General features: G+C 38.4%; 1 protein-coding gene across 1 annotated transcript in view; it reads left to right on the top strand.

Moving 5' to 3' along the window:
• LOC117388152 (mucin-5AC-like) overlaps nucleotides 1–26435 on the top strand; it is a 29343-nt gene extending 2908 nt beyond the window's left edge. Inside the window, exons 7-47 of the mRNA XM_033985629.2 lie at nucleotides 741–969; nucleotides 1430–1555; nucleotides 1979–2096; nucleotides 2184–2322; nucleotides 2804–2984; nucleotides 3662–3799; nucleotides 4449–4613; nucleotides 5265–5359; nucleotides 5441–5567; nucleotides 5935–6190; nucleotides 6365–6414; nucleotides 6908–7011; nucleotides 7601–7752; nucleotides 7840–7978; nucleotides 8455–8559; nucleotides 8647–8814; nucleotides 9534–9773; nucleotides 10339–10495; nucleotides 10694–10822; nucleotides 10974–11124; nucleotides 11209–11252; nucleotides 11321–11506; nucleotides 12092–13591; nucleotides 13677–13831; nucleotides 14859–15030; nucleotides 15961–16208; nucleotides 16693–16876; nucleotides 17080–17263; nucleotides 17831–18009; nucleotides 18612–18681; nucleotides 19130–19263; nucleotides 19352–19386; nucleotides 20497–20665; nucleotides 20954–21052; nucleotides 21328–21368; nucleotides 21599–21721; nucleotides 22467–22562; nucleotides 23632–23760; nucleotides 24722–24761; nucleotides 25283–25406; nucleotides 25826–26435. Coding sequence (XP_033841520.1) covers nucleotides 741–969; nucleotides 1430–1555; nucleotides 1979–2096; nucleotides 2184–2322; nucleotides 2804–2984; nucleotides 3662–3799; nucleotides 4449–4613; nucleotides 5265–5359; nucleotides 5441–5567; nucleotides 5935–6190; nucleotides 6365–6414; nucleotides 6908–7011; nucleotides 7601–7752; nucleotides 7840–7978; nucleotides 8455–8559; nucleotides 8647–8814; nucleotides 9534–9773; nucleotides 10339–10495; nucleotides 10694–10822; nucleotides 10974–11124; nucleotides 11209–11252; nucleotides 11321–11506; nucleotides 12092–13591; nucleotides 13677–13831; nucleotides 14859–15030; nucleotides 15961–16208; nucleotides 16693–16876; nucleotides 17080–17263; nucleotides 17831–18009; nucleotides 18612–18681; nucleotides 19130–19263; nucleotides 19352–19386; nucleotides 20497–20665; nucleotides 20954–21052; nucleotides 21328–21368; nucleotides 21599–21721; nucleotides 22467–22562; nucleotides 23632–23760; nucleotides 24722–24761; nucleotides 25283–25406; nucleotides 25826–26063 — 7119 coding nt within the window. The 3' untranslated portion in view covers nucleotides 26064–26435. The remainder of the gene's footprint in view (nucleotides 1–740; nucleotides 970–1429; nucleotides 1556–1978; nucleotides 2097–2183; nucleotides 2323–2803; nucleotides 2985–3661; nucleotides 3800–4448; nucleotides 4614–5264; nucleotides 5360–5440; nucleotides 5568–5934; nucleotides 6191–6364; nucleotides 6415–6907; nucleotides 7012–7600; nucleotides 7753–7839; nucleotides 7979–8454; nucleotides 8560–8646; nucleotides 8815–9533; nucleotides 9774–10338; nucleotides 10496–10693; nucleotides 10823–10973; nucleotides 11125–11208; nucleotides 11253–11320; nucleotides 11507–12091; nucleotides 13592–13676; nucleotides 13832–14858; nucleotides 15031–15960; nucleotides 16209–16692; nucleotides 16877–17079; nucleotides 17264–17830; nucleotides 18010–18611; nucleotides 18682–19129; nucleotides 19264–19351; nucleotides 19387–20496; nucleotides 20666–20953; nucleotides 21053–21327; nucleotides 21369–21598; nucleotides 21722–22466; nucleotides 22563–23631; nucleotides 23761–24721; nucleotides 24762–25282; nucleotides 25407–25825) is intronic.
• Nucleotides 26436–26961: the final 526 nt, after the last annotated feature.

The raw sequence follows: 26961 nt of genomic DNA, 5'->3' as shown, positions 1-26961 counted from the left end.
CTTCTGTCCACACTGTCTCCTATCCTCCTCTACATCATTTTCCCTCACTCCCACCCACTTCATTTCTTCCTTTCCAGAATTTGCATCTATCTGCCAATATTCAGCGTCGCCTGTTAAGCATTTTGTTTTTGTTATGATTGGTCATAGTTAGGCAGCAAATATATTTGTTATGATTGGTCATAGTTAGGCAGCAAATATATAAATAGGTAGCCAATAAAAATGGCTTGCTGAAAAAAGTCTATGTCATACTGGTGAATATCAGACAAATCAATAACATCCCACATACAACTTGCCCTAGGCCTTAACATATTAAGGCCAGAGTTGTGATTAGTCTGGTTAAGGATGGAGCTAATGGTAAAGTTTACAGTTAGCCTTTAATTTGGTGGCATAGTACCTGTGGTAAATTTAACACATGTTCTGACTATTTGAGCATTTATTTAAGAATATAAAGATGTTGTAAAATATTTTTATCTGTGAAATAATAACTATGGTGTGAATTAGACGAGCTTTGACCCTTGTTTACAGTATGTTTACTTTGTAACAGTTTTGGAATTACTTCTATGTCTCTGCTGCTCATGTTGTACAAGGGAGCAAAATTATAACCTTCACGACAATTGGAAAGCTAGACAAAACTAGGAAAGATTTCTAGCCAAATCTTAAATATGATTTTGTTAAGTACTATGAATGTGGATGTAATGTCCCGGCGTGAGCCATGTATCTGACAGAGTTGTGTGTTGCAGCGGCCTGTGTGTGAACGCCTCTTCTACTCCCCCGCCCTCACCCCGTGTCGCCCTCACCTGGACGTGGACTCCTTCCTGTCAGCCTGTGTCCATGATGCCTGCCTATGCACGGCTGGCTCTTCTGAGCACACTTTGTCTGGCTGCCTCTGTAACACGCTCTCTGAGTTCTCTAGACAGTGTGCCCGAGCAGGAGGGAATCCCGGCCACTGGAGGCACGAGAAGCTCTGCTGTAAGTATTCACAACTATACACTACTGTTGTATTTGTTCTTTTCTAATTTTAAAATGTGTAGATGTCATACAATCAGATGGTGTATGACAAGAGCCAAATTTCCCTATTGAGTTTCAAGCTATGGAAGTGCTCCTTCATTACCATAAAAATGTAATCAGATCATATTTTCTTATTTTAATGATATGGATTTCCAAAACCCTCAAAAAACATCTTGAGGAGGATGTCAGATTTATAGAACATTTTGAAATTGAAAATTTGAACATTTTCAAATACTATTCAATTGCACTTTAAATTATGTTAGTATGTCCTAACTAACAAAATGCCAACGGTTTGTGTGTTGGTGTGTCGGGGTATTTGTCTGATCAATTAGATGATTGTTACACTGCTTGCTGGTGTGTACAGTATGTGATGTTCTCTGTGAATTAACCTCTTGTGCTCCCTGCTGGTGTGTGTGCTCAGGGAAGACCTGTCCTCTGAAGATGGAGCACAGAGAATGTTCCAGCCCAGTGATGGACACCTGCTCCAACCCTGAGGCCAGCAGCACCAGTGACGAGCACTGCATGGACGGCTGCTTCTGCCCTGACGGTAAGACACACTGGCATAGTGCACATTGGTATCGGACATAAGCTAATGCAGCATATTGTTCTATCCCCAGAGGTGGGTAGTACTCAGTTATATTTACCCAGCTACATTTACTTGAGTAACTTTTCAAAGTAAGGCTATCATGACAAAAACGTTATGGTGGCAATATTATGTGATTCTTTCTTCCAATATTTATATATTATTTATATTTACTCTTACTGGAGTACAGTTATTGGCTACTCTACCCCCTACTTCTGTGTGGGGTCATCGTCTCTCAGAAACTTGAGCTGTGTGTTAAAAAGCTACATGTTTTCTATATAATATAACAAGATATGAGATCTTATGATATTTTATAATAGGAAACAGTGCACTATTTCGTGTGTGCATACATGTCTGTGTGAGCAGCTCTTGTGTGAAACTACACAGGCACAGTGCTGGATGACCTGACTGGAAAGGGGTGTATCCCACTGAAAGAATGCTCCTGCACCTACAACGGTCAGCATTACGCCCCTGGGCAGAGCTACACCACCAAGTGCACCAAGTGGTGAGAAATAATTTGTCATTCACAAGTGTTAATTTAATACATAAAAACATATTTGTAAGCTGCAGTGTTCTAAAACCTTTTGTGCAGTGTGTGTGAGAGTGGCCAGTGGACGTGTACAGAGAGCAACTGCCCAGGCACCTGCTCTGTGGAGGGAGGGGCCCACATCACCACGTTTGATGGAAAGACCTACACCTTCCATGGAGACTGCTCCTACACCATGGCCAAGGTAACATGACGCTACTGCTTTATACACACATACACTTAAGATCAATGCGCCTTTAATTATTGGTGTGAACCAAATCTTCCAACACAACAAGGAAAATGATTTAAATGCAGACAAGTGTTTGTTTTTAACTCTAGTTGGCAGCTGATGTTTGAGTTAAATTGCTTTACTCCACACTGCCCAGAAAAGGGTGCAGACACCAACTGATCAAATTACTTGTTTATATTATTATTATTATTATTATTATTATTATTATTATTATTATTATTATTATTATTATTATTATTATTATTACATGTCAAATTCCAATGCTAAGATGTTTCAAATTTGAGTAATCCTGTGTTGTCCTGCATTTGAGGCTTGAGGCTACATATATAATTGCTTAATAATAAATAACGCATATGTCCTCTTTAATGCCTTAAAATGTATTAGAAAGTAATAAAGTATTTCATAACACTTTATAATGTGTCTAACATGTTGTCAGGACTGCCATGGGGATCAGTTTGTAGTCCAGGCAGAGCTGAAGCAGTGTGGTCTGTCTGAGACAGAGACATGTCTGAGGGCTGTGGTCCTGGCTCTGCAAGGAGGGGCCCACGTTCTCACCATCAAAGCCAACGGGAAGGTGTATGTCAACGGCATCTATGCCCAGCTGCCATTCTCTACAGGTCAATTTACACTTTTTTTCTTTTTTTTACTGAGAGATAGGTGGTTGTCTGCAGTAATGGTGACCAGCTCAAAATGGGTACTATTTGTCTTTTCTTCTTGTTTCCATGAAGATATTATTGCTTTATGCTTTGACTGTAACGTTCTTTCATATGTTGCATCCATGGAGATAAATAAGGTTAATGCTATTCAGTGGAACATTTCAGGCAATGTGAATAACATTTCCAGATAAACAGGTGGTGTACCCTTTGCCAGAAAATATAGCTTTTAAATGTTATTTTAAATTAAATGTGCTTACATGTAGTACCAGTCTTTGTTTTTTTAGGTAGTTTAAAATCCCTTATGCATTTTGAGTTTGCTGTTTTTTCTGAGCAAAATACAGCAATGTTTTACATAAGGACTGGGCCTTCTGTTCTTGTCTTCACTTTCCATACAATTTATTATGCACCAATGAGAAATGGAGAATTCTCTAAATTGGCAGGCCTTAATGACTGTGCAGGACAACCAGAAGTAGAACAGGTACTCTGTCTCTTGTTTTGGGCTTCTTTTCATATACCTTTTGCTTGTTTTTTCCATATCTGGCAATCCTAAGCAAAACAAGGTTCTAGTTAGATCCAATCACAAAATAATATTTATTTGGGGGCCATGCATGAATGTTTTTTTTGTTTTTTGGTTGCAGTGGGAGTGACAGCCTTCCAAGCCTCGTCCTTCTACATCCTGGTGCAGACCTCCGTGGGTGTGCTTCTGGAGGTGCAGCTGCAGCCCATCATGCAGCTCTTCATCACAGTGCAGAGCCAACACAAAGCTAAGCTGTGCGGTATGTCCATAATCTGATTTACACCTACTCAGTATGGGAACAAATTTATAGTCAAGATTGTCTATGGTTGGAGGCTAATGGGGATTCAAATAAAGAATAAAGATCATTTAATTTAAATTTAGGTGCAGGTCAATAAGAAAAATTCATCTGCAGTGATTTTTTTTCATATTGAGAGGTATCAATCTGGAACATATTCTATAGGTTACATACAAATTTAAGAACAAATGTATTACACATTTTTCAACATGTAAAAAAACATTGTTGAAAATAAGGCTTTTTATGTGTAAAAATGGCCAAAATTGCACATATATGAGATAATAATCTGAGAAATGGATTGGGCCAGGTTTAAATTTCTTGGTTCATTTTGTTGACATGCAAACACATAATACAAACACATTTAGAGATCCATAGTCTAAGGTAAGAAACATTGCTTTACATTGAAATAACAGTAGAACAAGTGAATACTGTCCTGGTTTGTACACAGGGCCATTTCAAGCTTTGTGGGTGCCTTATGTAAAAAAAAAAAAAAATCCTGTTGCGTGCCCTTATTTGCTAAACTCCAGTAAATTGATGAATGTTATTATTTTCTTAAGTACTGTTTTATAATGAGACTAAATCATCTAAATGAGATTCAATATGTGCACTTCAGGTTTGTGTGGAAACTTTAACGGTAACCAGGCGGACGATTTCCTGAAGCTGAGTGGAGTGGAGGATGCCACGGCCACAGGCTTCGCAAACAGCTGGAAGACCTGTGCCAGCTGCATGGACGTGAGGCCTGTGTACCAGGACCCCTGCACCCTGAGCCACGATAATGGTATGGAGTGGCAGCAGAGATTATCACTGTTGTGCGTGAAGTGTATCAAAAAAGACATATTATGCAAAATCAACTTTTAAAGGCTTTTAATCGTGATATAATAATTTCCTTTTCTCATTTACCCAAAATTCATGCATCTTTATTCTCCCGCATTCAAGAACACGACCCCCCTATACATGCCCACTACTTAGTACTTACTACTTGTTTTGTTGGGTTTTTTTCTTAATCATGATACACTTAGGATTCAGCAGTGTTGCGTAGTGTAGCTCAAAAAAAATAAATCAGCTGTTTGCCACTAGCTAGTAGCTACACTTTGCTGTGATAACATCTATAGTGGCACTGTGAAGGGGCCAGTGAAAATTAGGGCCATTTTCAACCAAAAGTTAGCAAAGTTGTTATTTTTAAGAAATTGTATCAATTTCATCAATATTACTAATTTAAAATGTTCAAAATTTAAAATACTGATCCCCGGATGTCATAGATTATAACTTTGTAGCAGCTAAAAGTATAATATGTCTCTAATGTTAGTGGAGTTAGTATGTTGGATTGAGTTTATCGATTATGGTGGTGTTTTCTGTTCTTTGTAGTTGAGTAGAGTTTTTCTGTATGATAGAGAGATATTTGTTCTTATGACTGAATGTGGGATTCTAGAGCAATTCGCCCAGCACTGGTGCACCCAACTGATAGACAAAGAGGGAGTGTTTGCCCCCTGCCACACAGCGGTCTGCCCTGATCCCTACTATCAGGTGAGTGGCACGCACATAACCTTCATGCGCACAGATTTTATCATATGCACAGGCCAATATAAACTGTATTTGATGTTTCAGAGGTGCACGTACGACAGCTGTAACTGCGAACGGAGTGAGGACTGCATGTGTGCAGCTGTGTCCTCCTATGTCCATGCCTGTTCAGCAGCTGGGGTCTGCATCTCAGGTTGGAGAGACGTGCTTTGTGGTAAGGGATCCGAAACACAACTACTGTATATTGACAAATATATGGACAAATGATGTAACAGTACCGACAGTTATGGACCAGTAGCTGTGGTTATAGGCAAACTCAAAATATGCAAATTTTAACATAAGCAACATTGAAAATCATGATAGCTCAATACAAGAGTAACACAAAACGAGAATTATAATTACCCAGGACTAGAAGTGCACTCTGAAAAACACTTAATTTTAAACCAAAATTACAAATCAAAAATAGGAAATTGCTGAACCCAAAGGCATTGTGCCATTTATAAAAAGGTGGTTTATAAGTGCTTATTTCTCTCCATCTGTGTTATTTAGTTCAGAAATGAAGTGTAAACCTCTGTGCATAGGGAAATACTCCAGCTCGTGCCCTAAAGGGATGGTGTACTCCTACAACATCACCTCTGGTCCTGGTACATGCCGCTGCAGGTCTTCCTCTGAGCCTGGCTGTCATCTGTCTTTCTTGCCCGTGGATGGCTGCGTATGCATCCCCGGGACTTACCTGGATGACTCTGGGAACTGTGTCCCTCCCAAGATGTGCCCCTGCTACTACCAGGACATGGTAGTGCCAGCGGGACAGGTGGTGGTGATAGAGAACGCTATCTGGTACGAACGCTAATGCTGAGAATTTTGACAGTTACCTATGATCATCCGTGACTTAAAATATGTGCCCATGTATGTTTGAAGTATTGTAGATTATATTTATTCTAATTGTTATTTTATAGTAATTAACTCTGAAAAAAGATGGCACATTAATAATGTTCCTGCATGTTTCTATAGCACCTGTAGAGATGGCTCCCTCAGCTGTGTTGGACAGACTATACCTCCAGGTAAGCTGAGCCATTCATTGTGACATGCAGAGTGAAATAGCTCAAACTTGTACATTATTGACCTTATTCTGCCCTATCCACTTGCCTCTAAATGCTACTAAACTGCACTTTCACTGGGTGGCACTTCAGGTTAAGCAGGAATCCCATTTATTTAAATTTGTAAAATGTTCAGTATTCATGTGCACCAAGTCAACAATGCACCAATTCTCTTGAAACGACAAAATAATACAACCCAATGACGATGGTACTTGGGTTAATAAAAACATAGTGCATAGTAACATACTGCACCTTTAAAAAGCTTTTTGTTGTATTTGTGTGCGCCGTACAAATTCATTTTCTTTTAAAGGGGCTATTTACTTAGATTGATTACTTTGTACTGATTTTTCAAATATTCCAAACAGAATTTTTCTAATATTATTGCATATCTAGTGTTACAAATTCTTGTTTAAATTGTACCAAGATCTAAACACCAATGCTTTGTATTGTGTTGCAGTGATATGTGATCCTCCCCTGGTCTATTTCAACTGCTCTGAACATGGCTTGCCCGCTAAAGGCAAAGAGTGTGAGAAGAGCTGTGCTACGCTGGACTCCGCCTGTGTGAGTACCCTCTGCTTTATATGGTTTTCAAAAGTATCAAAAGTCACATACTGATCAGTGTTAAAACTAGTAACAAAACTAGAGATTTGACCTTTCCTGAACTGTTTTTGAACGATCTCAAGCTTTACCAGAACTAGTATATGACAATATAAAAACATAAAGTGTGTTGAAAATTACAGTATAAGAACATTTTTAAACATTGAATATTTTGCATAAAAAGTCTGTATTGAGTATCAAGCCTATTCCTTGGCATCAAAATTGAGTTTGAAATCTTTGTATCTCTGAGTACACTGCTTACTGTACTTAAAATGCATATGTCAGGTTTATATTTTTCTAGTTATGACTTAGTTGGGTGGGTTAGTAAATTCTGTCCAAAATGCAGGGATAATTTACATAATGTTAACTAATTATTATGTTACTAATTATTAGTTATATTAACTATGTTGTAGTGAAATGACTCTAATCTGTCATATGCACTTTGAAGTACTATGCCATTAGACAATAGAAACTTGTTAGAATGAATTTTGAGAAATGGCTGATACTTGGATCTAATGTGTCTTATGTGTCTAATGTGTTTTATGGTGTTTAGGTAAGCTCTGGCTGCACATCCGGCTGCATGTGTCCATTGGGAATGATCTCTGATGACCACAAAGGCTGCATCAAACCAGAGGCGTGTCCCTGTGTCCACAACGGGATCTCGTACTCCCCTGGACAGACCATCAAATTGGACTGCAACACCTGGTAAGTCCAAGCACCACACATCAGGGTTCTTCTTGTTGTCCTGCTTATCTTATTTTCAACCTGAGCTGAATCTTTTTCTCGTTTCAGCGTGTGTAAAAACAGAATGTGGGAATGCACTCAGATGTTGTGTGACAGCACATGTACAGTGTATGGAGATGGACATTACCAAACTTTTGACCACCACCACTTCACATTTAATGGGAACTGCGAGTACATCTTGGTCCAGGTACTCAAATGCACAGCTCAGTGGTTTCTGGGCACATTACATAGGACACTGATGTCACGCTAGTTCTATATGTATTGAACTCCTGTCTCTTTTATCATCTCAATATTGTAGGTGCCTATTTTACATTGACTTGTTCAAAACTACAGGACTGATTTTGTGCTGCTGGCCTAGAGTCAAAAAGCCAATACAAGATTACTCAAACATGCGTGATTCATATATAAATTCACAACACTAACTAATGATGAGGAAAAACCTTATAAAATTCATGATTGTCAGTTTTTTTTTCTTCTTTAAATTTACAGTAATCTTATATTGCTTTTGAAAAAAGATCAACACCATTTATAGTATCCATACCTGCACAAATAAATACCTTATCAATTTGTATCTGGTATTTATTTTTAACAAACAAGTACTCAAACCACCCTGGTTGAAGTTTAAAGGGGGCAGAGCATTAAACCGAATGTTGTGTTTTGTAGGACTACTGCAGTAACACCGGGGGCTCCTTCAGAGTGGTGATTGAGAACAACCCCTGTGGAACCACTGGCACCACCTGTTCCAAGACCATCAAGATCTTCCTTCAGGTTCAGTATTTATCCAGATTGTGATGGTTGAGACTGGTTGGGAATACAGCTTTGTAAGTGTGTCTTGGTGGTTGTTGTGGTGTACAGGACTCCGAGCTGGTTCTAACCCAGGGCGACTACGAGCTGCAGGGATCACAGGCTCCGTATCACATCTACACCATGGGACTCTATCTGGTCATTGAGGTCAACAACGGACTCACCCTCATCTGGGACCGCAAAACCATCCTCTTTGTCAAACTCAGCCCCATATACAAGGTACACTCTGCTTATACAAAAATTCATGAATGAAGAATCACTAATTTCAAATATTTACAAAGTTAGGCTATCATTTACTAATTTTCCATCATGTTAATCATTCTCAATACTTTGTATAAAAAAGGAGAAACATTTTTCCCCAGCAGAGAAATATTGGTCCTTGCTCTCCATCTGAAATTTTGATCTAATTGTAAAAACTGAACCCCGTAAATCCAGAATTTTACAATTTCACGATGGCATGATATAAACTGTTTATCTTAAGTCCACAAGCTTGCTATATTAATCTGAGTTTAACATCTTTTTAACTGACAGACACAATGTATTTAGGATTGAATAACACCACAGCTTTCCGAAGTTATTATTTAAAAAGCATTTTAAATGAATGACAGAGAATACATCCAACTTTGAGCCAGTTTTTATTTCATGTGAATAGGCCCAATAATTATAGAAATATTAACCATAAAAAAGTCAACAAATCTACAGTTTGACAGCTAAATGGAAATTTCTGCCTGTCGTCCAGTTCAGTTTAAACTATAGGGATTCTATAATGTTGGAATGTCACATGAATGTGACTTGTTCATGCATTTCTGCTTCATGTTATATGTGAATTTTGAGGAGTTTTCACCATTAAAAAATATTTAAAATAGTTAATTTTTATGGAAACAGACAATTTTGCATCCTTCTGAAATATAAATGTTCTTATTCCAACTGGCTGCCAGGGCCATGTGTGTGGATTGTGTGGGAACTATGATGGTAATGCCAACAACGACATGACCACTCGCTGCGGAGCCACAGTCATCAACCCTCTGGTGTTTGGGAACAGCTGGAAGGACTCTCCAAACTGCCCTGATGAACATGCTATCCCGAGCCCATGCATGGCCAACCCCCACCGGCTGCCCTGGGCCCACAAGCAGTGCAGCATCCTCCACAGCCAGGTCTTCTCTGCCTGCCACGCCACTGTAAGTATAACTACTTTGTCATATTTGGCTGCGTCAAGGAAATGTATGTTTACATGTATGTTTCTGGCTTTGGGGGTTCAGTGTAGAATGTTTTTTGAGGAGGGTCTGGTCTATCACTAAAATTGAAAGCAATGCAATACACTGCAACTATATCAGGATTATGTCCTCACATGTCAGAGAATTTTCAGTGATATTAAACGTATGGAATTTTTTTTGGAATTTTTAAAAAAAGCATTCTTACAAAGTGCGATACATTTATTTTCCAATAGTGAACTATCAGCTTATTGGGTTGTTCTGTGTCTGTTAAGTTTACTTTTTTAGTACACTTGTAGTATTTCTCTGTAGTATTTTTTTTTTAAATCAGATTATAAAAATGTAACAATCTTCTTAAGTAGATAAAAAAAAGTTCTGTATGAAATACTTACAAATTTGGAAACATACAGAAAACATTCAAGTTTTGAGTGCATAATTACATATAATGCATTGGACCTGCATTATTTATATGGAATAGTGTGGCTGTTGTGGTTGAATTTATTTCTAAAAGCTGTGAACATGTGGTCTACAGGTGGATCCAGGTTCTTACTATGACGCTTGCGTGTTTGACACCTGCTCCTGTGACACTGGGGGAGACTGTGAGTGTTTGTGCACAGCTGTGGCTGTGTATGCTGAGGCCTGTAACGAGGCTGGTATCTGTGTGGAGTGGAGAACCCCAGACTTCTGCCGTGAGTCCACACACAGCTTTTACACTCCAGGCTAGCTCATGGCACAACATGTTTCCATCCTTTATTTACCAAACTATTTTATGCATGCAATTTAGTACCGGTACATATTTTTTTAGCTGAAGTGGGCAGAATATAATTTTTGGCTACTCTACCTTGATATTAAGTATGGTCCATTAATGTAATTTTATATTTTTCCAGCGATCTTCTGTGATTACTACAACCCTCCAGACGAGTGTGAGTGGCACTACAAGCCCTGTGGTGCACCTTGTATGAAAACCTGCAGGAACCCCTCTGGTCTCTGCCCCACCAACATCCCTCCTCTAGAAGGTAAGCACTCACTTGCACTGTCTTCATAAATATCCAACAATGCCCTTTAAATTTAACAATTATTCTGGTGGGGAATCCGGCACTTGCTTGTCTCGATGGAGATGTTTTGTGGCATAGCGCCCCTTTTAACTACATATATGTCTTTAAACAGGTTGCTACCCCAGATGCCCTCCTGCACAGCCATACTTTGATGAGGTTGCCATGACCTGTGTTGCCAAGGACCAGTGCGGTTGCTACGATCACAAAGGAACACATTTTAACAATAGTGACACCGTGCCAACATCCCAAAACTGTTACGTATGGTAAGTCTCATCATAATGCTGCATGCCAAGACTTTTATATACTTATGAATTTTAAACGATTATAATATACTTTTTTCCCTCTAGTACTTGTGAATCCACTACCATCCAGTGCCATTTCGACGTCAAAGGTACAGCAGTTCTATTTTTTCCTCCTATTTGAAGTACAGTGTGTCTGATGTTTTTGTATGTGTTTCAGCCTGTGTGTGCCTGTATCATGGTGCTTTATACGCCTTCGGCAGTGTCTTGTACAATACCACTGATGGCCACGGGAACTGCCTCACAGCTGTGTGTGGACATAACGGCACCATCGAGCGCCATTTACACCCCTGTCCAGAGACCTCTACGACCACAATTACTACCCCTTTCCACTTCACTACAAGCAGTAAGAATCTTCACATGAGTCCAGGGCAATGCTTTGGAATTTATTATGCCTTTCAGTTACCTAAAAATCATTTGTTATGTGAAACTGAATTTTAAGATTTTAACCACGTTATAGGGGAAAGGTTGCACTTCTATAACTGTTAATTTGATTGTTGTTTTGATTTCTTGGCCCACCAAATTCATTTATTAAAGTCTATGTCCTGAAAATAAAATCAAACATCAGCATTTTGCAGGTAGCCTTTGGGGGTCACAAATCCCAATGGTTGTTATTATGGGGTTGCCAGTGATAAAGGTTGAGAACCTCCATCTATGTGCTTATATTAACATGTCAATCTTAAATAACTATTTTTATTATTTTTTTCCCTGATTCATTCCCACTGCTGACAGTATGGCATGTTAACACCAAATCCAAGTAAGGGTAGCACAAGTGATGCAGTAATGTGTGTTTTCTGGACATATGCATTATTCTCAGTTCTGAAACATGAAATGCCAAAACAAAGATACTTTAGAGTATGGAAATTATGTAATATATGTCATTTAAACAACAAAGTTGCAATCTATCATATCTTTTCATTTATCTCCACAGAACAGACTGAAGAGCCATGTGAAGAGACCTGCTCCTGGACCAACTGGATCAACACGGATCACCCTATGTATGGCCAAAAGGGAGGGGATAACGAGAGCATCCAGCGGCTTTTACACATGGGATATGACGTCTGTAAGCACCCCGTCAAAGTGGAGTGTCGAAGTGTCCAGCATCCAGACAAGTCACTCAGCGAACTGGGACAATCAGTCACATGTACCACAGATATTGGATTTCTGTGCAAAAATAGCCAGCAGTACCCGCCTATATGTTTGGACTATGAAATAAGGATGAAGTGTTGCAAACCAGGTAGTACAACACAGCCAACCGCTTCAACAACAACAGCGGTCCCACCAACCACCACAGCCTGTACAACTACCTCACCAGCGACCGCTTGTCCTGGAGGGGACAAAATGACCTGCTCATGGTCAAAATGGTTCAATCTTGGACATCCATCACCAGCACCCCATGGTGTGGAGATTGAATCCATTCGGGACATCATTGCTGCTGGATTCCCCATCTGTTCAGAGCCAGTGTCAGTGGAGTGCAGAGCAGCTCTGTACCCATCTCTGTCCATTGCTCAGCTGGAACAAGATATCATCTGTGATAAACATGTTGGCCTCATATGCAAAAATGATGAACAGGGACATGGGCAGAAGTGCTTTGATTATGAGGTTCGTGTTAAGTGCTGCGACTGTCCAACAATGTCAACTACCACCACAACTGCTCCAACTCCCATCACTCTGCCCATTACTACTGTATGCCCTGAAGGACAAAAGATGAAGTGTGAGTGGTCGCAATGGTTCAACCTTGGTCACCCAACACCAGGACCCAATGGTGAGGAGGTGGAGTCCATTCGGGACATCATTGCTGCTGGATTCCCCATCTGTATAGACCCAGTGTCTGTGCAGTGCAGAGCAGCTCAATACCCATCACTCTCCCTTTCTCAGGTGGGACAGGATGTGATCTGTGACAAACATGTTGGTCTAATTTGTAAAAATAATGATCAGGGATTGGAACATGAATGCTACGATTATGAGATAAAAGTGAAATGCTGTGAATGCTCAACACTGTCAACTACATCAGCTACCACCGCAACAACACCCTGTACCACTACACCTAAAGAAACACTCATAACTCCTTCAGCAACCCCTTGTCCTGGTGGAGTCAAAATGTCCTGTGAGTGGTCACAGTGGTTCAACCTTGGTCATCCCTCAGCGGGGCCCAGTGGTGTGGAGGTTGAGTCCATCCAGGATATCCTCTCTGCTGGATTCCCCATTTGTTCAGCTCCAGTGTCGGTGGAGTGCCGAGCAGCTCAATACCCATCACTGTCCCTTTCACAGGTGGGACAAGACGTCATCTGTGACAAACACGTTGGCCTCATATGTAAGAATAATGAACAGGGGCTGGAGCAGGAGTGTTATGATTATGAGGTTAGAGTTAAGTGCTGTGAATGTCCAACAACTTGTTCCTGCATCCACAATGGAGTTGCCTTTTCTCCAGGTATGACTATTACTTCAGTAGTTCAATTCATCTTTCACCTTTCAGTCAATTCTTGTCATGTCAACTTTTCTTCTTTCTTTATCAGGTTCAACTGTCTACAACTATACAGACTATGAGGGCTACTGTTACATTGGCTACTGCAACCAGTCGTGTGATGTTGTGGTCCTACATTACCAGTGCCTAACAATGACCACTACCCCCTCTACCAAGGACTGTCTTTATCTCAAACCACCCAGAAAGGTATGCCCAAAACTGCAGAATTTGCTGTACCTGATTACCTGATACCTGATTTTTACAGTCTTCAGTCTTTTTATTATTATTATTCCTTGCTTAATTATTCACCACAATGAGTTTATAAGTGCTTTTCATAACTTTCAGAGATCAGTGCAGATTTCAGTCAGGTCTATGTTCCCACATTTGTAGGCTTGTAGGGTAATGGATAAGGTTATGTCCTAGTTTTGAGATTCTGGAAAAAGGAATCTTAAAAATATTACTCTATTTCCTGATTTATGTTATAATGTTGTTTCCTCATCAAAACCATACATGGAGTTGTGTTTTCTTTAATTCACAAATGTTTAACACACAAACCCTGGCTATTTAGGCTGAGTTCTTCCCTCAAATAGAAAACACTGTTCCACCTTGTGATGTGGCAATACAGGAAATGCTCCACTGTGTTTTTAAACTCCATACACCTTCACTAGAATCATTTTGATGATTTCAGCTCTGAAATTGCCCATTTCTATTGTACTAAAGGTAAAAGGTAGCTGTTTACTTGAAAACTACCATTACATGACATTACAAGGTACAGATCATTTTGAGCTTTGGAGATGTAGACAGACTATTAATAAAGGATTACTCAAACATGTGTGAAAGAAAGCAAATACCACTCTGGATATTTTTTGATGAGGTAACAACACAATCACATGACTTAAAACTAACAAGAATCTGGTATTTGGTATAACATAGGAAGTTCAAGGTAAGGGCCAGGGTGAGGGTGGTTCAAAAATATATTTTAAATGTGAGGAAACGGGGTGGTAAAGCAAAAAATAACTAGAATGCTAATGCACACTTCCTGATTATTGGACAATACAGTTATTTCTAAGTAGATGCGTGTAGACATATTTTGACTTCAAGAACTACTTCTACAATATAACTCAAGACAAGACAAACTTTGCCAAAAATTGAGCATAGGACCTTTTAACAGCACAATTTCATGCATAGTTATGTAATGAATAAATGTTTATAATTCGGTCTTGTGTTCTTTTAGGATGGAGATGTCTGGAAGAAGAGTGGGTGCCTTATTGGAACTTGTAGAAATGGTGAAGTGATTACAACCCACATTGAGTGTCCCATTCCTGAGCCAATCGTGTGCGCAAACAACTTTGCTCCAGTCAAAGTGTACGACCATGGTGGCTGCTGCTGGCATTATGAGTGTCAATGTAAGTCTGATGTTTCCATGTAATGAACCATGTGTCCACAATTGAACTGTTGGTTTTTGATAACTTGGTTTCTTAAGAAGTTCTTTATTTAATATCTTGGAATTTTTCAAGTTATCAGTTTATCAGTTATTTTTCAGATGTTACTATCTTTTGACATTGCTATAGTAAACAGTCTTTCCAGGCTTTGTCAGAGTATTAGTTCTGGGTACTCCCATGGCTTTATCTAAGACAAGTAGGGTGAGTGCATCAATACATCCTTTAAGCGTATAATCAGGTCCTTCTCTAGAACAATTCAATATCATTAAAATACAAGACTGCACAAAAATGTGTGTCAGACAGGGGTTGAACAAAATGAGCCACACTGATTACAAAAATAACAATAAAAAGGGTAGTTCTGGGTACTCCTGGGGCTTTATTAGTGTGATAGTTTTAGATACTCGTATAGGTCTTTATCAGAGTGGTAGTTCAGGATGCATCTGTGGGTTTATTACAGTGGTAGTTTTGGATACTCCTATGGGCCATTATTAGAGTGGTAGTTCTGGGTGCTCCTGGTGCTTCATTAGAGTGGTTGTTCTGTTTATTAGGGGGGCTCTGTGGGAGAAGTAGTTTGGGGTACTCCCAGGACTGTATCCTAGAGTGTTAGTTTTAGGTAGTCCTGGTGCCTTATGCCTTTCTTCAAATTGTGGGTGCTCCCAGGGCTTTACAATAGTCGTAGTTCTGGGAGCTCTTGCGATTTTGTTGGAGTGGTAGATCTGCATACTCATTCCTCCTGGTGTGTTGTCCTGGAAGTTAGAGTCGACAACACACGTGAAACCTTAGCTAGAAAGTTCTTGCTGTAGAAGCATATTCTCATTCAGATGATGTATGTGCTGTATCTACAAGGAGTATTTAAACTGTGTCACAATGACTAAAATTATCTTAACATTTCAGGTGTCTGTTATGGCTGGGGCGTCACACACTATGTGACATTCGATGGAACATTCTACAACTTTCAGGGCGGCTGTTCCTACTGGCTGGTGAAGGAGGTGTTTCCCCGATACGGCTTTAGTGTGATGATCACTAACAATGAGTGTGCACACTCCCACTTCTCCACCTGCCCTCACTCCATCACCGTCTTTTACCATCAATACACGATCTACATGAGCCAGATAAACCACCATGGCATCTTCACCAATGTGGTAAGAAGTGGAGTAGTTTGCACCAGAGCTGCACAGTGTATCACAATTGAATCAAAATTGCAATATGATCCTGTATGTGTTCTGAAATTCATTTATCACTGATTACTTTACCAGTTAAGATTTCGGCCTCCCCTAAATTTTATTATTGTTTATAATATGCATGGTGAACTGTATTGTAAACAAATTGCAAATCTAATTGGAATACTTTTTAAAATTTTTCCCTCAATCTTTCCCTTTTGTTATTATTTTCAACTACTTTGTCCAAGTAAATTTTCTTGAGGATCAATTAAGTTTGTCTAAGTCTAAGAAAAAAACAAGCAATGTGTTCAAGGGTATAAACTTTAAGTGATATTTTTGCAGTCTGATTGTTAATGCTACAGTCCTGTTTTACATTTGTGCGATACTTGAACCTCAACTAAGAAATTTACATGCACATTTTGTTATACAAAGAAATCAACTTCTCTTGATATGATCTTGTTTGCAGATTATGGTGAACGGCAAGACTGTATACTGCGCACATCAAACTGCACTGTTCCAGATCACCACCACAGGCATCAACACTGTGCTTGTCATTCCCGGAATAAAGGTCAAGATCACCTTCTCCGGGCTCAGCTTCAACATCAATCTGCCTTTCAGTCTGTTTGGCGGCAACACTCAGGGACAGTGTGGTACGCCCAGTCACACACTACACTCTCCCTTTACAGAAGTTTAGCTAGAAGGCTAAACTTCACATTACCCCATACTTTAGCATCTTTGCAGATTATGTTGAGATGTTATTGTTAAAGCTTTGACAATAAAATCTCATACATTATATATTAATATATATATTATTAATTAAGTTCATTTGAACTAACCGTGTGAATACTTCCAGGTAATTGTGACAATAACCGCGCTGATGACTGCACCGTACCCAGCACTCACATAAAGTCCTCCTGTGTGGCCATGGCTCATGAGTGGCACACCAACGACAGCTACTGTCCGCCTCTTGTTATTCCTACTCCAAAACCTACACCTATTCACTGTGACTGCTCCGTCTGTGACATCATCAAGAGCAAGTATGTGCATGAAAACTCTCAAATGTAATTTTTTTTTTTTATTTCTAGAAAAGGGGCAACTTATACTGATAAAGCCAGAATGGCATCCCCCAGCTTTTCTAACATATCAAGCTTAAAAATATCATAAAATATATTAAACAACAAATTAACCTTTTGTCAACCCAAAGCATGTACAATTGGTAATCCTCCAGTGCTGCTCCTGACAGGTTCTCCCAGTACCACTGGTTGAAGAATGCATTTCCCTCACGAGTAATGATAGACTTTATCTTATACGCATTAGGTTTATCAGCTTTATTGTGGAAAGACATTCACATTTTTTATTTCTGACACATATTGTAATTTGCAAACAGACTAATGATTCCACTTCTATTGTAATTGATCTATTAGTTTGGGATATTTTTATTAAATATTAAAAGGAACAACTTTTTTTTTTTTTAACTATGAATTTTTTCATAATTACTAAGCATGAACAAAATGAATAAGCAGTTTTATAACTATGTTTATACAAGTCTTGTACTGGTATTCTGTTTTATTATGACAGTTGTTCTTTTCTTCTGTTGTCCTCAGAGTGTTCCAGCAGTGCCACGGTGTGTTGGACTACCATGCCTTTTTTACCGCCTGCCAGTTGCACGTGTGTACTGCAGATGACCCTCACGTGGCCTGTCTGAGCATACAGCAGTACGCCGCTTCCTGTGCTGAGGTCGGAGTGTGCATCGACTGGAGAAGTGCCACTCATGGGCTCTGTGGTACGCACTCACCTCTGCACTACTGTAATCACTGTCAGAAAACTGTCACTATACTACATGTGTAACAGCACAGCCACAATAGGAGTTCATGAGACATCACAACATTGTAGAATACATATAGTTTAAAATTGAGCTTGAGGACAGGTCAGAAGATGTTTTGACTTGGTTTATGGATAATATCTCTGGGCCTATCCACAAAAACTGACGTTGTCTTGGTCAGCACAAATAAGTGGACACTGGTGCCATTATTCAACTTAAAATATGTGATTGTTGTCAGTTGAAATGACTTCAAGCCACAAGATTTATATGGCTAGTTTGTGAGGCCAATCTCAGACAATAATAAGGGACAATATTTGTGGAAATATTTCTTTCAAAAACAGCAAACCTCCCATAGAGCTCGATAGAGATAGACTCATACCTACCTTCTGAAATTATAACCGCTTGCAATTTTAGAATGTGGATGCAATCTACAGTTTGCATTGAGTTGTCGGGCAGGTCAGAATCCTTTAGAAAAAAAATCACTTCAGCAGTCAAAATGCAGATATTTTTACCTTCTTTGTGCTTAATATCATATTATCTCACCATGTCTTCTGTGAATGTAGATTACCACTGTCCCAGTCCCAAAGTGTATGTTGCCTGTGGTCCTCTGGTGGAACACACCTGTGACTCTTGGTAAAGTACCCTCCTCTCTTCTTTCACTTGATATGTTTATATGCTGGTTATGTTTATACGCACACCAAAATCTGATTATTATCTGATTTCTGGAGTTATTGGATTTTAGAAATGTGACTCAAACAGTAACATCAGATTTGAGTAATCTAATTTTGGATTGTTCGGGAAACACAAGGAAAAAAAGTTGAGCTTTTTACCATGTTATAACTTTGTCTCCTCCTCAAAAACATGCTCGAAGAGGTTTTATATGCCATCCATGTATGTTTGAGTATCTATTCAGCACTATTTGAAACCACCTTGCGGTTAGCAGTACAGGCCCACCCCTCTTATACAAAGTTCAGCCCACAAGACTTGTTACCGGCCAAGTAAATATATTGACCGCCATTTTCACTAAAATGCATACTCCTTGGCACAAAATACAAGTTTACTCAGTATATATGTGTTACAGGTTTAATCTCAAGTTTATCTACACCTCAAATGACTTCACACCAATGCTATTAAACCAGAGGATGGAGGGCTGCTACTGTCCTAATGGTACCACGCTGCTGTCATCTTTCTCCAACGAGTGTGTGCCCAGCTGTGGTGAGCCCCACTCTACTTGACTTTCAAGTGTACCAGTCACAGTACTTGCCGATTTTATATTCTTGTTTTTTTTTATTATTATAAACAGAAATCTGCCGACTACCAAATGGAAAATGGGCAAAAGTATGTTCATTTCTTTTATTTTAGATATAATGGTAACACATTATGAAAAAAAACAAAACCCAAAAAACTACACTTAAACAACTATAATAAAGCATGAACAAATACTTAATTAATAAAAAACAAATAGTTAAAGACCCTGTATCCAAATGTTTCCTGTGTATTTGAGTAAAATTTTGCCCCAGTACAGATATATTGTATAAGCCGCTCTTGAGGTCAGTAATAATACAAATCAGGAAGTGTGTATTAGCATGCTAGTTGTTGTTAGCGTTACCGTGACAGTAAAACTCCACTCTTAAAGTTGCACACCTTTTAAAATAAACTACTTCTGTTTTTCACATTTTTAACACAGTAAAAATCAGGTACAGCTCCTTGGAGAATAATTCATGCTTAGTAATTATTTAAGTTATATCCTAACCCTAACTCCTAAGTCCTAACCCCTTGATTACCGTAGTTCCTAAACCTGAATCATTCTTAAAGAGAGGGTATTATACTAAATCGACTTTTTGGAGCTTTCTACCATGTTATAATGTGTTAATGAAAAACATGCCTGAAGTGGTTTTATATTTCGTCAATGCATGTTTGAGTAATTTAGCGATCTGTCCCAGGCCTTATCCAAACCCTACTTACAGTTAGCTTGTCTAATTCTTCGCCCACAACCCTAAGTCATCCATTGCTCTTGGATTACAATTCTCCATAAATGTATAAAAGCATGATACAAAACTGTACACTACACTTTTCAAATCTGATGCAATGTGCAGTGGTTTCATTAACCACTTTTTGTAATGTAATAGTGCTCTGAAGGGGGAGTGACTTTTGACTCGCAGTGTCAAAAATGAAAGTGAAATTTATAAAACATGTTAATACCTCGGTGAATTTAGCATTTTTAAAACAATAAAAGACAAAAAGTAATCTAAATATGTTATGTGTTAGCAGTTAATACTCCATAGAAGTGAAATACACCCTCTTTAAATAAATAAAAATGTGTTCATTTTAAATTAAGCGTTTATTCATGCTTTATTAAGGTAATCAAGGCGTAGTTATTACCTATAAAGTTGTACCAATATATTAGGATATATCTGTGTCTGGTGAATAATTCTACTGGTTTGACAGGCCAATGCTACATGGACAGAGGGCTGTGAGCTGTGTCGCTGTGATGAAGACACTCTTCACGTAGTGTGTCTGCCGAAGCCGTGTCCCCCTCCGCACCCGCTCTTCTGTGAGCACCACGGGCAGGTGCTGGTGACTGACATTGTGGACTGCTGCCCTAGACACAGATGTGGTAAGTCACACATCACGTTTATCATAAATGTTAAAATGCCTATGTCAGGTTAGACTACTCATTTCATCAAAACACAGGTAACATTATTATATATGGCAGCAGATATGACATATGTAAAAGTAATTCTATAACTGTTACCTAGCAACCATAATGTAACAAGGACTAAAACGGGTCTAAATTAAATGAAGGTTTAAACAGTTAAAAAAATGCCTGCTCTTTTACATCCAAGGCCAGACAGTGTCTTTGAAGTATGACAACTGATCTCTGGTGTGCTATTTCTCCAATTAGAGTGTGACAAGTCCCTGTGCACCGAGAAGATTCCTTTCTGTCCTCCTGGAACGACCTTAAACACAACAGTGGGTGTGTGCTGTGACAAATACGTCTGTGGTAAGTGCCTCTTCATGCTTTCTTTCATATCTTAAAGGTGCACTATGTAACTTTTCTGGTGGGGAACTGCCACATGTCTCCATGGTTACTGTATAGCATCACTATAGCATAACTTATCTATCTTCCATTTATTCAATTACAGGTGTTTTTATAGCTAAGAAACACCAGTGAAATGGAGACAGGGGAGACAAACAGTTGACTGCTCCCCATCAGAAAAAATACATGGTGCATCTTTAAACTGTATAAAAAACACTGACCATCCAATTCTTTTGCAGTGCCTAAAGAAGTGTGTGTATTCAACAACCACGAGTATCAGGTCAGCACACATCTGCCCCCAACCCCTCAGAAACAGAATGGCTCCCCCTGTTCTATCCTGTACCAACAACATTTAGATCATTCCACATACCCCTGTACCCCGGAGGTCTTTGATATTGCTCATATGAACACATTTTAAACACATTCACGAGCTATTATGTTGTTATAGTGAGTATTTTTACCCCTGTGTCTGTATCTTAAAGAGTGAGTTGTAAGTTTTGTGTTTTGAAGGTTGGAGAGGTGGTCCCAAGAAGCCCCTGCGAGAGGTGTGTTTGCAGCGAGAAGAGGGACCCTAAAAGCTTCTTGCACCTGCTGGACTGCCACCCATTGCCCTGTGACACGCACTGCTCTCCGGTGAGTACCACACCAGCTCCTCCAGGGCATCCTACCAGTGGTGGGAAGACCTCTGTAAGTAAAAGTACAGTTACATGACTAAAAATTGACTCAATTACAAATATAAGTACTGCTGCCAAAATGGACAAAGTAAAAGTACACATGAAAAATACTCAAAGTGCTAGTTATTTTTAGCATAATAATTTCTCCTAATTTTGCATCCATATTTGGTACAAAACTTAATTAAACAATATAAAGTTGAAAAAAAGAATTGAAGTTAAAGTTGAAGTTGTTTTAAACCGCAATCTGCATATTGTCAGAGCTCCGTCCAATCATATCAGCAGATACAGCAGTGAGAAAACCATGTATTGAGACAGTACTCATATACTCCTGATTTTAAATGTAACTAACAATTACAATTAGTTCCTAAGATTTTACTCAATTACAAGTAAAAGTTCATAAATCCTTTAACAAAAATATTAATTTAATAATAAAGTAAATACTTTTACTTGAGTACTAGTTTATCCAATACCTATTTACTGTAACAGCTTTGTACTCTTTCTTGAGGACAATTTGTGGCTTCTCTACCCACCTCTGGTTCACATTCAATTAGGGTGACCCACCTGTTCCTCTTATGGTTGTCCTGCACAGCCCTGTCCCTCTTCCCACTTATTTATGGCCCACATTTCACTGGGGAGAGATAGGGGGTAATATGATTTAATTTTATTGTTATTCCAAATGACTGAATTGTGTTTTGTGTGTGCAGGGCTACGAGTACCAGTTGGTCCCCGGGCAGTGCTGCGGGAGGTGTGTCCAGTGCAGCTGCTTTGTCACACTGGCAAATGTCACCCACACTCTACAGGTCGATCTCACAGTATTTAATATTAAACTATAACACACTTAGATCATTATTTTACATTTTCAAAAATGTAAACCATTGTAAACCACAATATGATGTAAAACAACTTAGTAATAGAACCGGGTCCATTGACTTCTTGTTCCAAACTCTTCGTAGTTACATTTCACTGTAGCAAGGAACAGATTGTCATTGACATTTTTATTGTTGAAAAACGGCTACACAACATTTTAAACACACATGACTACTCATGAGAGAACATTGTTATAACATGGTTGAAAGCCCATAAAATTTGGAAAATATGTCCCCATTAAGTTTTACATGAATGAGATTTTAAAGCTGACATATTCCTCATTTGGCATCATTGGTATTTATAACTTCAGGAACTGTTCCTGTAGCGATCTCCTGTTCCATTTATACTGTTGTATAAAACTGAAATTTATTGGCCATTCCTAACTCTGTTCACCAGGAGGATGCCAGTTCCTAAGGTCTGAGATGGCTAACATGGCTCTAAATACTGAGGACTACCTCTAAAATCTCAATTTGCTTAGCTTTACTTTGAAAAGTACAATATTGGAAAATTTAGCACTTAATTTCTGGTATCATTGATTATATTTCTGGTATAATTCATTAATGGGTATATGACAGGTTAGACTACTAATTTCTCTAAAACATTGTTAACATTATTAGATCTATTTTACGAAAAAACCTTGCCTAGTCTTTTGTGGTTTGTGGTTTTGGTGAAGGTTATAAATTTACTTCCTAGTTGGACACGGGCATCAGATATGACATGCGTAGAGGTATGTTACCCAACAAACATAATGTTTACAATGGCCAAAGTCCCAGCAAACCAAGTAATAATTGGAAAAATGTATTAATCAAGTGTATTGTCAAATGTACTTTAAGATTGGACACTTTCATGTGACAACATTTTAAAGAAATAAAAATGCTTCAACAGTTTATGTACATAATTATTCAAAACTCTAGAGAGAGAATAGCATATCCATAATGTGATGTAGTGTAATGGTAGAGCAAATGGCATCGTTCCTAGTCACTCATATGTGTCTGTGCTCAGCCTGGAGAGGTGTGGAGCCCGGACGGTAATCCCTGTGTGAAGTTTGAGTGCGTCCGCATCGGAAACCAGTTCCTGACCATGGAGGCCAAGACCGTGTGCCCGCCCTTTGACCCTGAGGACTGCATCCCGGTAATTCAACACCCATTTAAACACAACTGTGAAAGCAAAATAGTTAGTTAGTTACAAAAACATTGGACATGATTGACAAGTTGTTTATGATATAATGGAGCCAGCCCCACCCATGTCAAAGTTTTCTCTGGTTCCAAAAGTAAATTTTCCATTTGTTTTTCCAATAGACATGGTCAAATATTAAGAGTTCAAGTTCAAAGTTTTGGGAAGTCTATCAGAAAAACAAATATTGTTTTTTTACATGTCCTAGTTTATCAGTAGTTTAAGTAAATATTTCAAAAGCTGTTCAGATAATATTTTAGGAGTTAAAAAAGCTAACAATGAGCCACCAGTGTGTCAGTCTTACCACGTTTAAACTGATGAGTGAATTATGTTTTATGGAAAGGAAACAATGTCAGATATGTCTGAGCTCAGAAACTGTTATAAAGGGGAAATCAGGATGTTTGCAGACTATGCACAGGGCTCCAAAACAGTCAAGAGTAGTCACATTACTAACATTTCATGTTTGATTTCGATACTAAGGAAAAGACGTAGTACTTAACATACTTAAAACTTAAAACTAGACTTTATAATGTAATTTTCAACATTAAAAAAAAAAAAAGTTTTTTTTTACAATTATCATGTGGTCTTTCAGTAGTTTCTTTAGGAAAGATCCATTGTTGTCATATTTATGTGATTTTATTATTTACTATTTCGTATATTTAGTATTGATTATTATATGTGGGGGTTTCTTTTACAATCCTGGTTCAGATCCATGTTGCTGCTCTGTAATCCCTGAGTTTCAGCATGATGAAAAATGATGACTGTTGTCATAGCGATGAACAATTTAAAACAGAATATTATATCTTTTAATGGGAAAAAGTCCTCAATATGTTGCATATAACAAGAAGTTGAAACCTATGAAGTTCTCAGATATTTGACTATATTTCTAATCTCCCTCTCTCTCTCTCTCTCTCTCTAGGGAACTGAAACTGTTGCCTCTGATGGATGCTGCCGAGTGTGTAAGTAATACTGTCTTTAAAAAATACTGTAGCTTATGTCATGTTTTTAAGCAAAGATTATTGCATTTGAAATATTGTCTCACTGTTATTAAATCAATATGCTGTTTACATCTCAAACATATGCATATTTCTTTATTGAACAAATCAAAACTTTTATGAAACTTTCAAATTCTCAAAACTATTATCTATCTCTATGTAGCTGACCCAAACTACAACTGTACAGGCAAAAACAGCAGATTGTATGCAGGAAAAAGTACTAGGAAACAATGTATTTATATAAAGACAGACTTGTGAATCATGATCTGAATTTGCTGTTTTACAGATAAAAAATACTAAATCTTCAGCTAACTCACTCACTAACTTCTACTTTTTGCTGTTGTCTCATTAGTTAATAATTTTAGTTAGATTATAAATTCTTATAATCTAACTAAAATGGTTAGTTATATACAAATTTTGGTTCACCTAGAGAGGACACATGAAGTATTGAGTGTTCTTGCTGAGGTTTGGATGTGTCTTTCCAGGTGTCCCTCAGGCTCACCCATGCACAGTGTCCACCTCCAGTATGATTCTGGAGTTTAAGGGCTGTAAGTCTAGGACGCCTATCAACATGACATCCTGCACCGGGTTCTGTGGAACCTTTACCTAGTAAGCTCCTCTCCATCCTCTTCATCATCTTCCTCTAGCCCTCTTGTGTCCTGGTAGCTCATACATCATTACATCCCTCTTTTCACTATCAAACATGATTTTGATACTAAGGAATAGACTCAATGCTCAGTACTGATTCAGATACCACAATGAAAATTTAAAAAAAGTTAGAATATTACAGTGTGGCATTTAACTTGGCTAAGCAAAGCAATATCAGCTCCATGGATACAAGCAACTGACTGTTGACCAAAAAACAAGTCAGTTGCTTGTACTTAAGTACTTTAGTCTTTTAGAGTCCCTATATCTATACTTTCACTCTAATGACAAAATTGAGTAGTTTGATTCCTCCACTGAATAATACAGTTTTAAACTTCCCTGAACACTCCCCTCACTTTTGTCTCTCCTCACGTTTTTTACAGTTACTCTTTAAAGACGCATTCGCTACAGCACTCCTGCTCGTGCTGCCGTGAAGTGACCACAACCATAAGAAAGGTGGCGCTGCTCTGTCCAGACTACTCTGTGATCCCCTACACTTACACCCACATTGAAGCCTGCGCCTGCCTGAAGACCTTTTGCCCGGTGCTGGGTCACCCATTGCCCATCACCAACAACTCCACCAACTTGCGACCTTTCACCCGAGCTCTACGGGGGAAATAGCAACCTTTTTTTAAATAAACTCTTTTTTGTGAAATAATGCTTCAGATTGTTTGTTGAAAATTTACATAAGCATTGTAACTGATTTTACTGTCTTAAAAAACAAAAATCTAAAATGCATTCCTCACTTTTCATAGATTACTAGCATCCTAATCACTGTGATGAGTTTATAAGCACTTTTCTCAACTTTTAGTAGCCAGAGATATTACTGTAATACTAACAACAACTAGCCTGCAAACAGTGTCTCAGCCTTACGTCCTGGTTTGTAGATGATAACAATATAACAGTTCATAATAGATGCAGAAAACACACAATGGTCTCAAGAGATGCTCTTACAATATATCTACTGGAGCAAGACACTTAATTACATGAAAAAAGTGGGTGCAGTTTCTTAAAGCTTTTTTAATTGTTTAAACTCATTTAAAATGATTTAAATGAGTTTTGTGTTCATTGTTTTATTTAGCTTGAACAAGTTTAAATTCTTTAAAAATATATATAATTTTTTTTCAAGATATGTTTGAATAGCATTGTTTCTATTGCACTTAGAACAAGGAAACAATTTACTAAACTTGAAATCGGAAAAATAAATATGCTGTTTGATTGATGAATTCCTTAATTTGAAAACTATTCTGAAACTAAAACAAATTGAATAATTAATATTCTCAAGAAATATACTCAAATTCAATGAAAGTTATAGTAAAATATGAAGGTATTTGTTTTAGCATGAGGCATGGATGATGCACAGGAGGATGTTGCTGCGTCATGGGCTTCATTGAACTTTTGCTTTTACAAAAACATGAGTACAGTTATAGTCAGAGATGTACCAACGCATTACAGCTTCATTCTAGAGGATAGCTCAAATAGTCCCGTACATGAATACTATTTGGATCACGAGTCCAGT

The sequence above is a fragment of the Periophthalmus magnuspinnatus genome, chromosome 3 (genome assembly GCF_009829125.3).
Source record: "Periophthalmus magnuspinnatus isolate fPerMag1 chromosome 3, fPerMag1.2.pri, whole genome shotgun sequence".
Taxonomy (NCBI): domain Eukaryota; kingdom Metazoa; phylum Chordata; class Actinopteri; order Gobiiformes; family Gobiidae; genus Periophthalmus; species Periophthalmus magnuspinnatus.
This window is presented reverse-complemented; position numbering and strand designations above follow the sequence as displayed.